Below are 17,291 nucleotides of genomic sequence, written 5' to 3' on the forward strand. Positions count from 1 at the left end.
CAACGTTTGAGCGAAGAAATCAATAATAAACGGAAGAATTTGGTTAAGAAAGTGCTGTTTCATTAAGACAACGCATCAGCTCACACAACTGTTATTGCAATGGTGAAAATTAATGAATTAAAGTTTGAGTTGCTACATCATACATCCTATTCGCTAGATTCATCCCCCTCGGACTATTTTTTGTTCTAAAACTTGAAAAAATGGCTCGGTGGTCAAAAATTTTCCAACGATAACGAGGTGATGTTGGCACAGAATATGACGCTGAAAAGTGAATATATTTTATTCTAAAATTTCTTTGTTTTCTTTGTTGCCTCTATTCGTACATGATAGTTGTTAATACAGGGCAATTGTCACCTATAAATTTTAGTTCAGATCAGTTAGGTCCCACGATCGAAAACATTTTCGAAAAATTCCGGTTGTTGTTATAGCAGCCTGTTAAAGAAGGTTTCTGATTGGCTTAAAATGACGCATAATTTTCAATTCGAAAGAATCACTAAAATCTGTATTAACAGTAATTTGTTGTCTCCGATTTTAGGAAGTCGATGGCAAAGGAAAGTCTTAATGTGACTCCCTCTTGAGAATGTTTCATTTCAGTATTACTCAATGATGACGATGATAAAAGTTTATTGTTCAGTAAGACAGGTTATAAACTAGAAATTGAGACTCTAAAAAAATAATTTGTTATGTAGAAAATAATTATTCTATGATTAGAAAAACAAAACATAGGTGATTCTTTCAGATAACAACAAAAACTTATGGAATGAAAAGTATCTATATGAATCAGTCCTTCAACAGACTACCTTGACCTAATTATTAACTACAGACCAAATTTCCTGGTTTTCTAGGAAGCTATTTTGTCAATAATTTCGATGAAATCATTTTTTCTATAGAAATCGATACAGATGATGATCAAATCTGTGAGCTTGCCTATTATTTCCTAATTTTTAATAGTTTTTAACTTTCAGCTGAACCCGTAGCAACTATTACAGAAATTCTTAATATCGTAAAAAAATAAGTAGAAGTTGTAAAACAGAGAATGATCATTATTGACTATAATATCTAAGATTTTAGTTGGCTCTTTTAGGAGAAAGTAGGATATTGAAAGACACTCAGATAATAAGGTAAATATCTCATTTCCCAAGGAAGTCGCATGCTCAAGTAATCAAAAATAGAAAGCTGTTGGAAGGAATTTGAAACTGATTCATCACTGCCTTCGTATTCAAATATAATTCCCCATTATCTTAAGTTTCGAGATGGAAAAATCAAAATCAATACCTACACCTCTAGTGAGTATTAAAATTATCGTCAGATTTCCGGAATTTCAAATATTTTTTGAAATTTTATATTCGGATATTGGAATCTTGAATCATTTTACTTGAGACATCAATTTCTTCTATTAAATCGTACCAGAATAGAACTAAATACAAAAATTTAAATGTTTCTAAAGTTCTAATTAGTAATGTTAGTCCGGCGCATGCTCCGTGGAAGAATTCAAGTTCTGAACATATTCTAAGCAAATCATAGGCATTTGAAAGATTCCGAATATATATTCTTCAAGTGCCATCTCCATTTAATGAAGGTTGGCGACAATTTAGGTCCTGAGTGGTGCGAATTAATGATGATGTATTCATATCGGTCCAAACGCGTATGTTTTTTAACCATGAATGTTGTCTACAACCAGGTCCTCGATTTTTCCTTCTATTATTTCATTATATCATACTTGTTGTTACTGTTGATGTATAATAAGATATAAACAATAAATCTCGGTTTTTCAAATGTGAATATGTGTGTACAAAAACGATCCATATTAGGTCCTCTATTATACGAGGTTCGTCTGAAAAAGTTTCAATCTGCACCTGCGAATTTCAGAACTTATCAATATAAGTTGGGAAATTTATTTTCACTAAAATTTCATCCATTTTAAACGCTTAGTTTCTGTTTGAAAATCATGGAAATGAGTCTTAGGAAGATTTTTTTGCAAATGGGAAAATTTGGCATCGTGCTGTTATTCTTAGATTAGTTAGAAATTGTACCATCATTGACAACAATAAAATTTTGGGTAGAAACGTAATGGAATCAGCTTGACTGATGAAGAGTTCAAAAAATGATAAAGTACGACCTTCAATTAGAGGTTTGGGACATAGAAAAGCCCATCAGAATATTGAAAGAACAACGCATTTGCCATAAACTGATTGAAGAATTTTGCTTTTAGAGTAAATGGATTCATATCGAACGACAAAAATTATCATTATTGTATCAAGAAGCTGAAGTATATTACTAAGAAAATCACAATCTACAACACCAGCTAAAGAACAAACTAAATTTCACTTTATATACAGAGGTAACGAAAAATAGAAAGAAGCGGTCATAAACAGGGAATTACTCAACATTTATGATAGCGACCGTTTTGTAGGAAAAGAATGGATCACGAATTAGGTCATAGGTGATTTTTTTTATGTTTTGATGACCCATTTTTCACTTCTATCGATTGGAAAGAAAATAAATAAATCAACCCTGTAAGTTACTTACAAATTTGTATAGTTGAAGTTAGAGCAGATTTAAATAGATTCTTGATTATGGTACTAATTTGAATAATTGATAATAATGTAAATCCAAGCCAAATTATTCATAGTAAAAGATAGATATTACCGAGGCGGCTTATTTCACTTGTATTGCGGTCCTCCAAATTTAGATGCAGACAAAATTCACTCCAATTCTAACTGATTTTCTTGTCGTAACTTATAAAAATTCTGGTGATTGTTCTAATACACGAAATGTTTTGAGAATAAAATTATTTTGTTTTGTAGTACTGAGTGTAGAACTTGAAAAATTCTAATTTATTATTGTAAAATGTATATAGTAAATATTTTAATTTCAAAACAATTGAAGTTTGTTGTTTACAATATTATTTATTAACATCAATAGCATAATTATGTCAATCTAATTGTCGTCCTCATTTAGATAATTTGACAGAGAAATTTTAATAAAATGTTGTATTTATGCAATGTTAAATTTCGTACCAAATGAAAAATAATAGTAAATATTTAACCTTTTGATGTATCTACTTCAACTTGTATATAGCATAATTATTAACTGAAATTTTAGTTTGGATAGGAGATAAATTCTTTGTGCCAAAACCTGAATTGTTCTGTTCAATAATAATTAAGAAATTTTCTAACAATGTGAGAAGGGAATTTAATATATTTAATTGCCATATTAGAGGACAATAATTTTCAAAAAGTCATTTTTATATGGTGACATTCACAGTAAATTATCCATTTCATAGTTGGTTTCCATATTAGAAACAACCATTGATAGCTTTAAAGTATTTTGTTAGAAAAGTTGAAATGTAGGACTTCATGTTATAGTATGATAGGTTTCTATTGATTGGTGATATTTAATTCAATTCAGCAGATTTAATGAATAAAAAGGAAATTAGAAGCAGAAAAATTATCAACTAATACATCGAATATAAAAGTGAGTTTTCGTCAACGAAGAATTTTCATATATTGAAGAAGGTAAATGATATAAGGAAGTTGTTGATACCAACAAGAAAGTTATGTGACAACTTATTTTGTATATGTATCAAGTAAATAATGACGGTGGGGATTTCCGAAATAGCAGGAGAAACATGCAAGTGGTTAGATATAGGACACAAGGGGGTAGTAACATCTCGTAAGGACGTAGCGACGTAAGGGCGCAGGACCGTTATGGAATTATCCTTGTTTGTAAGTGATTCGGTACTGGGACAAAGTACAAGTGAAACTGTACAGTACCTGTGTATTCGGCGATGCTCGGAAACCAAACTGGGACATGATGTGTCCCAGTCCCTGCTGCACTCACTGAGTCGTCGTCGTCGTCGAAGGAAGCATGGCTTCCAGCACACCCGCACGATTTCACTATGCGAATGTTTTTTATTTTTTTTATTTTATCACTTTTCACTAGCCACGTGGCCGAGCGTAATGTAATGTAATTCGGTAGCGGCCGAAACTTGCGGTGCACCAGGTGATAATTGCGGTTGTTGTCGGCCGAGCACTTCTTTCTGGCTGCCCGCCGATTTTTGCGAATGTGCCCAGTGGGTGGAACGGAGTAGAGGGGAGGCGAGAGGGGGCCTCTTCTGTGGTCAGAGCGTTTCTAACGAGTCCTGTTTTTGCAACCGACAGAACGCGACTACTGATGTCACGGAATTCTTTTAACGGCGACAAATTGTCGCGATCACACAACACAAGCGCAGTAGTCGCGGCGATCCGTAAAAAAATAGTCGCGAGTGGCGGGGTTCGGGCAACTTTTCTCCGGGGACTGTGTCGCTCTTTCTGAGATACATTTTTGCGGCCTCCCCTCGACGGACCGATTGATCCACCACCACTAAAAATGCGCCCTACTTCTTTTTCCGTCCCCTCCCGCGCGGCATTTTTCCCCTCGGAGGGCGAGTCACCGGTACCGCCTCGCCCCGCCCCCTCGTCTCGCCCAATGGGGCCGCGTGATGGATCGGCCGCGTGTACACAGCTAACCGCGTACCCTGTTCGCACCTACAGACACGGTCCGACCACCGTAACGTTATTTTCCACCTTTCCTTTTTCTTTTATACACACTTCTCTTACTATACTCGCCGTGCTTTACACTCCGCGCTACTCGCCCGATGCGCTCTCTGTTTGTAGCTGTCAGATGATCAGACACGGGGTCCGATGTCGCTCCTTCCCTTTCCTCCCCTTTACGATCCCCTTACCTTATACACTATTGCCACTCTTGTGACTTTTGTTTTAACAAAATCTTCATTCAAATTGATAATAGCAAATTACTTAACAATAAAAGCCTCACGAATTAACATATCGAAGGACTAAAATAGTTATATACTAGCAGGATCGTATTCGGGACAAACATACATTCCCACAACATATTAATATCATATACTCAAACTTTCCCACTTCTTATGACTCTATTTTTATTTTTCTTCTAAAATTACTTTGATTTTAGGTCTCTGAAGAAAAACTAAGAAAAAAATTTCAATTTTTATCAATACGGGACTCGATAAGAAAAATTCGTTAGTAGATAAAGTAAAATTTCTTCATACCACCCCTCGTTTCTGAGTTATAGGTCTTTAAAGTTTCGAAATCAGATCTTATATTCAAGTATTATTATCTAAATTGTACATTCTAACAGTATGAATTTTTAATGGATGAAATGAAATAATTCTACACTACTATCTGAAGGCCAGTGGCGGCTCATTCCAATGGTTAACTTTTACAGGGACAACGTGTACAATGTAAAGATACCTAATAAATGTTTCAATCGATTTTTCAACAAAATTTCACTCTTAGTTTCACTACATAGAATTTATAGTTTAGGAGATATGTAGATTTTAAGATCGTTCTACATGTCAAGGAAACCGTTCGCTATAAAGAGACATTCTAATGAAAATCACCATAAATTATAATTATTTACTTATAAGATGTATTCAAACAAAATCAAACAAGACGTAAGACAAAAATTGAGATGTGGAAAAATTTAGTTGTAAATGTTTGAAGTGGATACTTTGCATTTCTACAAACTACACCGGAGTCTTTGGTAGAGCGTTCCATCACTATTAACCAGTGTTGGTTTCAGGATTTTATTGTGGAATGACAAAAAACGAAGAAAAATTTCGTGCAAGGACGTTTTAAAACAATTAAATGTTCTCTTGTAGAGTAGAAACGCATGTTTCACATGAGTTAATATGTGGCGCTAGTTCAACATTGAGTCTTAATCGTTGGTCACTGGTATATTTCAAATTTCTACGAAGAGCATATGTCAGATCATGAAAAGATAACCTCCAAATCACCACCATAACTATCCTCCTTCCATCTCTACCGTTCGTTCGTTCAAAACTGCAAATTCATGTACACGAATCAAACTTAGTGTCAATTTTGCTGAGAAAGTTTACATTCAGCTTGTTTTATATAATTTAACAACATAGAATCCAATTAAATAAACGCTTTACTCAAAACTTAACATTCTAAAAATTGTATACAGAAAACTAGTTATGTTGAACACATGTAGAAACTTTTCATTATGTGACTGCCCTTGCTAGCGTCAGGGTATTGGGCTTTTAGTTTCTATTCTCCTTTTATTCATGTTTTCCACACATTCCTTTACTTCATTCATTGGCTATATTGTTTTCTCCTTTCTTTCTCCTTCCTGTGCTGTTTGTTGTTGCCATATTTTCCCAGGTATTCCTTTCCTTCTTCGCTCCTCTTGGTTTTCTAACTAGGCCTCTTTGCCTATTACTTTTTTCGAGAAAATTATGTTGCTCAGGGCATAGTATTGATTGATTGGCTTCACTACCTCCATATATATTTTTCGATCTTCTCTGAAAATTGATTCCCAGGTATCCAAATATGGTAAGTCCATTCTTTATCCTTTCATCATCAAATTTTTCCCATTTTCTGTCTTTGATATACTACCATCTCTTCCATTTTTAGGTCTTCTATTGTTTTTATCTTTTTCTCCCATTTTCTTAAATGTATCTACTACGATTACTGTATCGTCTGCATATACTGATCCGTCTCTTTTTAACGGCTTCAGGTTTCTGTATCCAATTATTGTCTCCAGTTTATAATTCTTCTCTTTTTAGATTAAGAAATTGAACCTCTGAGCATTCGGTAAGTCAAAGTTCTCGTTTGGACGAGAAATTAAACAGAAAATAAATATGGAAAATAATCCTACAGAAATTATCAATTTCAAGTTTTTAGTCGCTTATGTTTTTATATTATTATCACTTTCGAAGTGGGTTAATTTTACATTGTTATGAGAACCCATTTTATTATTATTTGTTTATATTGTAATTTTTATATTCTATAATATTTTACTCAATACCATATTTTTATTAACCTTCTTTATCAACTACATTCTATAATAAAATTGTAGGTTTTATTGTAAGTATAAATCATTTGTTTGGAGATTTATATACAATGTAGAACCGTTGAGTAATAAAGAATCCAAGAAATACTCGCGAAACCATTTGAAAATATCAAATTCAACATTTTTCGCAATTCTGATGATTGATTTCAGAGAGGGTTACGTCTACGAATCGCATATACAATACGAGGTCTGGTTATTAAATAACAGACTGTGCGTCTAGAGGCCGCCCTAGGCGGGTGGGGTAAAAAACATGAACCAGACTTACTATTTGTCAGTTTTGGCAACACTGTGAGAACAACTCGTGGATTTTGTACCAGGCCAATACACCTACCCATAACGAACTATTTTTGAAGCAGTATATGGCCTGTAAGCGCACTCCACCCGTCGTACTCACCAGATTTGGCGCCGTGCGACTTTTTTTGTTTCGGAAGATAAAATCTGCTTTGAAAGAGACCCGATTTGAGTCGGTGGAAGCGATAAAGCAAAAAACGGCAAACTCCTAAAGGCTCTCACCCAAGAAGACTTCCAGCACTGCTTCGATCAACGAAAAAAAAGGATGGAAAGGGGTGTGGTGAGGGGAGGGAAGTGTATTGAAGGGGAGCATTCGAATGTAGAATAATTTTTATTATAAAAACCTGTAATATTTGTAATGTTGCGAAAAAAAGTTATTCTTATTAAAAATTCCTCATGGCCCACAACGTAAAACGCAAATGTCAGATGTCAATTTTTTAAATCGTATACGAGGTTTGTCAAAAAATATCAATTTGATACAAGAGTAAAGTATTTTTTACAATATCGAAAACTTTAATTATGAAAAGTTTTTCGAAATTAAAAACTATGTTTTAATATGCAATTAGATCATACTTTACAAATTCTTGTACAAATATCCAATGTAATTTTAAGGTGTCGATAAGAATTAAGAATAACGTTAAAGTGCAATTACTGATTACTTCACTCATTATCTAATTGCAAAATTGATAAACTTTGACTTTATTTGTTAAGAATTATCTCAAATAAACCAACCAATATGTAATTAGAATTATTAATTTCGGGAACATATCATCAAACTTTATGTGCACGAACAAAAAAAATCCATTTAAACTTGTCCACCGTTTCTTTCTAAGCATTTAAAAGTTCTTTTAGAAAATGCTTTTATTATATTTCTAATAAAAGCCGGAATAATTTCGTTACATGCTTCCTGAATTGTTCTTTCCAAATTATCAATATTGTCGAATGTTCTGTTAGGGAAAACTTTTTGATTTAAGTATCCCCACAAAAAGAAGTCTAGTGGGTTCAGGTCTGGAAATCTTGCAAGCCAAGCAAATTCCACAAGTCATCCAAATACTCGTCCATTAAAGGTTTGTAGTAGATATTATCGAACATTTTTAGTACTATGACATGATGCCTCATCATGTTGGAACCTACCATATACGTTGTCTTTCAATTATTGGTAGATTATCAATAAAATCGGAAATTTTATCATCCAAAGTAACGTTCAGAATTCATAATATTCCTGAGAAAAAAGGTCCAACTATTCTGTCTTTAAATATTCCACACCATTAATATTGGTTTCGACAGTTGGTCGGCAATGTTGTGAGCTAACTTTCCCATTAGAAGTAAACGTTACTTCGTCCGAAAAAAGTATGCACCGTTCCATATATTGATTATCTTCTAGTTCCTCTTGGAACCAACCACAAAATCCAAACCTTTCATTAAAATCTTCGGGTCTTGGAGTATGAATGAACTGGGGTTTGTAGTGTTAAATATCTTCGCAACTAGGTGTTATTTACTTGTTAAAAAGTAAGTTGAAAATAAATTGGTCAAAATATTCCTATTAATCTTTTGCAATTTGTGCACACCCTGTAGATTTAATGTCAAATGTAAATACATGATTATTACCTTCAAAAGTAGAGATTTCAATAAAAAAAAAACAATAAAATTTGACGAAAAATAGTTTGAATTTTATAAAGGGTAGTATTAACTTTAAAATAATTAATATAATACTCAAATAAATTCGCAAAATTCGAAATCTTTCAAACAATTAGAATGAAATTCAAGAAAAGAATATTGCCAATCAATAATGGTGAAATAGTTGGTGATATAAAACTGTTTACAAATGGTAGTAACAACCGTTACCCTATACTATATGTACCTCGATTTTTCAATCTGTTTACCCATTAATAAATAAGTTCCTGAAGCATCCGTTAAAATGAGTGGCAGCACGATACAGTCACCGATAATTCCGTCAGTGCAAAGTAGATGGTGGGGAAAAAGGAGCATTGAAGAGGGGATATCGTTCTCTCTTATTATTATTTACATTTGAAGAGGATCATAGATAGACAGTGTTGTCAGATGAAAACGATTTTTTGTATTTCTTTTAAGTAACAACAGAGCCGGATTAAGATTTACAAGGCCCGGGGATAAAATAATGACGGGGCCCACTTTTGTATGAAAAAATTAAACAAATAATATCAATACGTTAGATTTGTGGTACCAACACATCAAAAAATACAGAATGATTTCCAAATGATGGGGAAGTCTTGGACCTGAGCCCCCCCAAGCTTAATCCGGCCCTGAGTAACAATGAAATGGGAGGAAATAGTATTTAATTATCATTTATGTATTGATAAAAGGTAGGGTAAACTGATGAAAATGTGTTCATTTAATAATTTGTAAAAAGATTGTTTGTAGTCGCATGAGTTTAAGCTGTGCACATTATTTGGCGTTTCGAATCGAACCGAATCCGATTCAAGTCGGATTAATATACATGGATAGGAGGCCGAAAGTCTCTACATCTACATTAAAATTTATTAATAGCAATTTTTGATCATTTTTGTGCGACAGATCATATAGAAGTTTTCAATGTCATCTTCACTATAAGTTTCTTCTACGTTATTATCATCATCTGTAGCTATTATGACACAAATAGTCATCTCTATAGTTTTTTTCACGATCTTTATGTGCAGGAGGGACACAGAAATTATGAAACATTTTATTGACAGTTAGTGAGCAGTAAAACTTTTTTCTTGTGAATTTTGGAACATATTTCACACAAAAACTGTTGCATTTTCTTTATTTTTTGCTTCTTGTAGATCCTTCTTACGTAAATATTTTCTTTACGTTAGTTTTTTTGTTTTCTCCTTCTTTTTCTGCATACTTTGCATCTTTTTCAGAAGTTAAAGCAAATGGTGTTTTTACACAAGGGTACCAAAAGTGCTAGGCGCGGTCCTGATATAAATTATGCAGGGTAGGCCTTGAATTTATTACACACCATTTGTACAGGCGATTAGGAATAATTATCGCGTTTTGACTAATTAAACTTAAGACAAAATCAAAATTCAATAACGACCAAGGAGTGACTTATTATTTAACAATTCCTGGGGACGAATTTGAAATTATTACTGTTAATTATTAATTTGTTATATTACCTCCCACAAAATTCGGACACGGGCACTTCTAAAAGGATTTTTAATTTTTTTATGAAAAATACCAAGGTTAATGGAACCGGACCATGCTAGGACATGATCAATGTTCTATGGACTTTTGTTGAAGTATCTAAACAAAGTAAGTATTCGATTGAACTTTTTAAGATTGAAAATTATGTTAAATAGGGTGCATAAGAAGTTTAGAAGGGCTTCGGTAAGACATGGTGCCAAAAAGGTTGGGAAATTATATTCTGAGAGACCGAAATAAGTCGTAGCGTCAATTTTTTACATGCATGGAAATATAATTTTCAATTAGAATAATCCTTAAATCAAAATAGGTAATTCGGCAACGAAGAAACTATTGAATTAACCAAAATAAAAAGAGTTTTTCTTCTCCTTCAACATAAAATTTAATTATTCTCAATATTCAATGGATAAACTTAAAAAAGTGAAAAATCATCTTTACTGTTTTCATACCTCATGAACGCTAAAAAATTTCAAATAACTGAATTAAATGATACCTTCAAAGCCAATGGACCGCATCACGAGTAATTGAAAGAAATAATCCGAAGATGGTATGAGCCGTGCACGAAGTATTTTTTTCATAGTTACTCAGCTTATCTCGCTGGACCAATAACGATGAAACCGAGGCTACGTAAAGGCGTTTCCTCATTAAGATGCCTTCAGGGATACGCCTCTTCGTGATTACACGTCAACTTTGAGTGATAACCTGGTTCTCAGAGCACGCGCCGCCGGAATTTAACACTTTTCTCGAACTTAACCCTGTATATAATCAAGTGTAGAAGATTGCCTACCCATAACAGGTTATATTAAATCTACTCGATATTACTTTAACAAAATAAAGAAATCAAATGCGCGGAAAATACAATAAATGATATATACATTACCTAAACATAGTAGAAGTAAACAACGGCCAAAACTAGAACGTGTACAATTGAGTAGGGTTATGGATAGTCCAATTATTTTCTTATACTAAGTTATCAGCACTACTTGATACCATTTTTTTAATTAATTGTTATAATCTTTTAATGGTTTATAAACCTCTCGTTCCATGCATAAGTTTAACTGAAATTGAGAAATTATAACCTCACTTTTTATTTTACATCTGTTGTCAAAACAATTTTAACTGTTGCTGTCTACATATCACACGATACGGTAATTTAATATCAGTTCTAAGCTGTTATTTTCAGCTACTATAAAATAGAAAAGAAACATGAATTTATTAAGAAAAACTTTGCTAGAAACCTTATAATTGAGTTCTAAAAAACTTTGTTTTAATGCTCTTTTCTGATGTGTATCTCGGAAACCTTGATAGCATTCCTGTATGATGCATACGCTCTACCTGCTCTTCGCTCATATCTCCTAAATTTTTCGGAAACCTGTCCAAAATTTTGAATCAAAGAGACGAAAGCCTAGCAAGATATTTAAGTTCTAGTTCAGTTTTTCGTAAGTTCTCTAATTCGGTGGGTGTAATTTGGGCGCTAACCATCCTTCTTTACCTGTCTGACCAAGAAGGGTAGATAATCCGACATGTATTTTCGGCGCCTAGAAGTGCAGGTAGGTCGAGTCAAAGAATAACCCAATAGAGGGAAAGTTGATAGATTTTTAAGTAAGTTAGGTTAGGTTAGGTTAGGTTATGTAAATCTCTTATTTTATATGTAATATGTACTTAAGTACTAAATAAAAATAAATAAGAAATATAAAATTTACTTTATTCTGTAGAGTGTTATGAGAAACCTTTATTAAGGGCAGATTTTTCATTTAAAAAAAGTGCAAAGTAGCCCCCTCTAACATTAAATTTTTTCAGTCTTTAAGTGATAATAGGTCATTTCTCTTATAGGAAAATCTAAAAATACAAAAATATATCTTATTATAAATGTCGGTGATTTAATAAATAACTGTATTTCATAAATCATGTACTTCAGTCGGTTAGCGCCCAAAATACACATAGGATTAAAATGACCCTTCGGTCTTGGCGCCTAGTTTACGTGCTGTAAAAAGTACATTAATCCTTTAGCGCCCAAATTACATCCGCCCCTCTAATTTGGGGGCAATCAAAAATAATTTTCCATAATGAGCTGTAGCAAAATTTTGGCGGAAACACAGTTTAACGAAATCTGGACTATATTTTCCTTTCCAGGCTCCATATTTTCTCTCAACGGCCCATTTCTTCTTACCCAATACCCAAAGCTCTAATTTAATACTGTTCCAAAAGAAATATCAATCATTGTACTGTGGGCAATAGGTACCCCAGAGTGTATCAATTACCATTATGTAATAAAATACATTTTAGTCTACATTTTGAGCCAGTCGTGTGGTTCGTATTGTTTCAAGCCCATTCATGTTAACAAGTCTTTTATATCTGAGCAAAATATGATATCTTGGCTTCTAGAATTTCGTCGTTGATAAAAGGAATATTCAAGTCGATCGTAACAATTTTGAATAAATTCTTTGGATGATATTCAGCAAGATAATTGTTTTACACATCCCCATAATACCCACATAACTTTCAGTATGGTTTCCATATCCAAAATGCAACTTTGATTTTCGCTCTAAATACATTTGCCGGTATTTTAAGTCAAGATTTCAGTCTGAATATGCTTCTTGCAGGTAAGATATAGGTCTAAATATCTTACATCTGTTACTGTGAGTAAGAGTACGTTATCCATTGTTGTTTTCGTCTTCTTTACTTTGGTTTGCCATCGTGTAAACTATTTATTAACAATAAAATAATGTTGAGACAATTGTTGTGTCATTGAGTTTCAGGTAAATCAACTGTGTAAAGTAGAAAGAACAAGGGCCAAAAAACACTACCTTGGGGAGCACCGAAATTAATGGGGCAGATATCATTTACGATTCGATGGACTTGAAGGATAGTGACGTGGTGTAGGAGAAATCAAAACTGTTGGAAGTAGGCAGATGGGTCGGGAAGATGTAACTTCATTGGGCTGTTCACCTGGTTTAGGAATCTTATGATTTAGGTTCTATATATGTACTATATCCAAAGAGACAATTACATCAATCAATTTAATGACAATGCCATTAGTAATATCGTGTACCTTTTTAAATGAAATAAATAACATTAATTAGCATAAGCGATAAGTATCAGCATTTTCACTGGTGTATATATATTTTGTATGACCTCAGGTGTTACAACTGATATAATTGTTCAGTAATAAGAAACAAGGGTCACGAAAAAAAAAACGGAAACGACAATGTACAGATGTAAACACGATGACAATGTTACTTTTTAGCCGGATGTCACATAAGTTTTAAGGACCGGAAATAGGCACCTTCATAAAAGATTTGCACAAATGATAATCAATTCACGGTTAGTTCATTAAACCTTATGTTTAGTGTGTTTTTTTTACTGTTATGCAACAACAAATATGATGAATATTGAATGAGATTGTGTTAATGAAAATAATAATAACATAGTAATTATAGCAAACTCGACATGTCAAAAAATCGATTGAATCAGACTTCAATGACAAATTACTTACCAGTAATTGTTAGAGTTGGTAAATCTCACGTACTAATCTCTGATTGTAGATTTAAATTTTTTTTATTATTATTAAAAATATACAATGAAATGATTCGTTTGTTGTTTATTGAATTCACGATAAATGAACAAACATAATTTGCTGCACAATACGCAGACTGTATAAATGTATTCTGAATATACGATTCAATCTAAAGGCAACACTTGCTTCAATAATTATCTACTCTGTTTTAATTAATGCATTTATGCGTTGATTTATATTAATTACTATAACTTATTGCGTGGGGGGTTGCCTCCATCTCAGTCTCGGTCCCCGTTCCCTTACATCATTCTGGAAAGTTCGTCGACTCTCGCTACGCCGTCTTGATTTCCAACAAGCAAATGTAAAGTTGTAGTAAGTTTTACTTCTCACACTATAGCAATACGTCTCAAGGAAAGTTCCCAACACTCGACGTTTTGAATTAACAAGTTGTTTTAATAAAATTCCAACCCTTCCCTTGTGTGCACGAGTGGGTGCAAAATTGTCGCGCCCAGGAAATATCCAGGCATAAATCAAAACTTGGCCTCTATGCCGTCTGTTTCTTGTTTTGCTTATGAATTTGTTTAACTTTATGGAATATTAAATTTAATAAGTTTGTTGTTGGCGCTGTTACGCTTCGAATCAGGAAGTTTTATTAACTTTTCTTCAAAGTAGATGTAGTTAACAGAATAGGATATTCAATTGTATTCCCAACAAACTGTAGATTCGAAGTGTGTTTAAAAAGTTTGTCGATAAATTTGTATTAACAAAAATAGTTCACAAAATTTAACTTTTCGTTAGTTCCTGCCAATTATGTGGTTGATTGATTGATTAACATGGAAAAACTACTCAAACCAGAACGACTCCGAAAATGCTTCCTACCCCTTCTCAATTACATATTTGGATACGTATTTGGACGATGCTAATAAGACTTTAAAGAATTTGTATATCGATACTAAAAACGTGCTGCATCGATAGTTCAGTATGTACAGATTTTAACACAGATAAGCAATGATTACAATTTCCAAGCTGTTTCTGCCGATAAAAGATAAAAACAGAGACGATTCTATAAGATATTCTGTTATAGCAGGTCTGAGCTCATCGTACATACGGCAAAGACTGTCACAAGCTTTTGATTCTGCTTTGTCGCGAGAAACGAAGCAACAACATTCGAAAGCATATCATAACTCACCTAGTTTTCAAATCAACGCTGTTATTTGTGACCCACTAATTCTACGTTACGTTCTACCAAAACTGATATACTAAAATACGAGATCGTAGCTGCTACTGCCGTGTTATTACCATGGAAAATCAGCAATAAGAAAAAAAACAGCTTTAACCTTTCGAAAGCTGTAACTAACATACATGTTTACCATATATGTATTTGTGGAAAGACTAGTTGACCCAGGCAGCTCCGACAGTTACATATCAACCTCGTTTGTTATCAAAAATCAAATATAAACATTTCCACCCGTCAGTAGATTCTGTTTAGTTGATCTGAAGATATCTGAATACACTAAATTCTACGTCCGAAAAGAATCATGTCCTGAATAAGCCGGCGATTTCTATTTGCAGTTTGGCCGTGGTAAAAGTAAAGCCATATCCTTTATTTACACAACTAACTGAAAATTGCAAGCCAATCGCCATAAAATCTCTGAAATGAATTTGATCGAGTCAGGAATAGAAAGGATGCTAAAAGAAAACATTATTGAATCTAGAATCCTCGGTAGAGAACTCAAGTTGTAGTAACAAGCAACGGAAATCATAAAAAGAGAATGCTTGTAGACTATTCATTGACGATTAACAAATTTATGTTATTCGATGCGTATCCGTTACCCCGTATTGAAGATATGATGCAGTAAATTTCCCAGTATTAACATTTTAGTATTATAAATTTTCTTAGCACTTTCCACCAAATTCCCATTCAAGAAGAAAAGCGAATTTATGCAGCTTTTGAAGCTTGCGGAAATTTGTGACAACTCCAAGATCCTTTCTACAGAAATTATTGGATACTACGAGAAAGTGTAACTTTTGGATGTCTACTATAAATACCCCTGGCTACACCATGGAAAGAAAAATAATAAAAGCAGATACTTTAACAATTATAAAATATAAATATAAAAATAATAATTTTTAAAAAGAATATCTCTGTATCAAAATTGCAAAGGAAGTATGTCACAAAGTTATTCGGTTTCACCATATTATTTATTTTAAATCCGATCGAGTTGATAGGGCGTAACAGACTTTAAACAGTAGTGTGATCTTATTTTATGAACAACCCTCGTATATTGTTTTTTTCGCTGTGCTTAGTTGTGCGAATCCGCGATACAATTTTGATTTGAATTTTAATTACGCTTTATCCATTTTTGAGAATATAAATTCGGTTATAACGATTTGTTTTTCGAAAAATTTCGTTATGGTGATGAACTCTTTAAATAAGTAGCAGAACGTCCTCTAGTTTCTCTATTAAAAAACGCCCTTCGCTCCCTTCACAGGCCTTCATAAATATGTATGATCTCTGGAAATTATACGTGTAGATGTGCGAGAGATATCAATATGCATGTAAACATTCCACACCCCATGTTTCTCGTGAATTATTGGCGTCCTAGATCGGTATGTAACATTCTGGAATTGTGACCATCTACCTAGATTTTTCTATTACTGGTTTTATTTTATAAGGGGACTGGTAAATAAGTATCGGAAATAAATGGTGAAGAAATATTAGATATTTTGTGTGAAGCAATTAATCTGTGCCATATCAAAAGGAAGCATAAAATTATCTTAAAGTATTTCCATGATATTTCAATTATGGTTAAAAATGAGACTTGAAAAAGGGCACTTAAAGATGAGCCAATGTTTTCATCGCCAACTTTGTTTTTGCCCTATTTATTTGGCATTTTTATAAACGATGGCCTTGAAAACATTGATCAAATTACCTCCTTTCAAGTTTCATTTTTTACCATAACTGGAATACTATGAAAATACTTGGCAATAAAAACCTTCCTTTTTTTAATTATCATATTTCTTATTAATAGTTTGGAGACGTTATTTTTGTCAATGTCAACAAACAAGTTGTTGCAATTGCAGGAAGACTCAAATTCTCTGTCGTCTTTACCTTTCCTAAATTTATTCAATTATTTGTTCTCCAGCTTTACATATGTAGCAGCAATCAAATTATTCGTAGCTGCATCAAAATTTATAAACTTAAATTATATATTTTACTCAAATTGTTCAAGTGTTTTCTATCATCGTTTTTATGTACCTATGTGACCATTTCAGTTTTTCTTGTATTTGATCCCGTTTCAAGAATTCTTATAAGTGAATATATGTCTCGATATTTCATAGTTTGGTGGTATTGATGATCTTTGAACCTCTTTTCTAAATCCTGAAATGTCTGTCTTATGTAAACAGCATTACAATCATCACA

At 33.1% G+C, this 17,291-nt stretch overlaps 1 protein-coding gene across 1 annotated transcript in view; it reads right to left on the reverse strand.

The window, feature by feature from the left end:
- The window catches only part of LOC130445096 (homeobox protein caupolican), a 44,010-nt gene extending 39,838 nt beyond the window's left edge, over positions 1 to 4,172 (reverse strand). Inside the window, exon 1 of the mRNA XM_056780595.1 lies at positions 3,777 to 4,172. Within this exon, the coding sequence (XP_056636573.1) occupies positions 3,777 to 3,815 (39 nt within the window). The 5' untranslated portion in view covers positions 3,816 to 4,172. The remainder of the gene's footprint in view (positions 1 to 3,776) is intronic.
- Between the last annotated feature and the right edge of the window lie 13,119 nt (positions 4,173 to 17,291).

This window comes from Diorhabda sublineata, chromosome 6, assembly GCF_026230105.1.
Source record: "Diorhabda sublineata isolate icDioSubl1.1 chromosome 6, icDioSubl1.1, whole genome shotgun sequence".
NCBI classification, from domain to species: Eukaryota; Metazoa; Arthropoda; class Insecta; order Coleoptera; family Chrysomelidae; genus Diorhabda; species Diorhabda sublineata.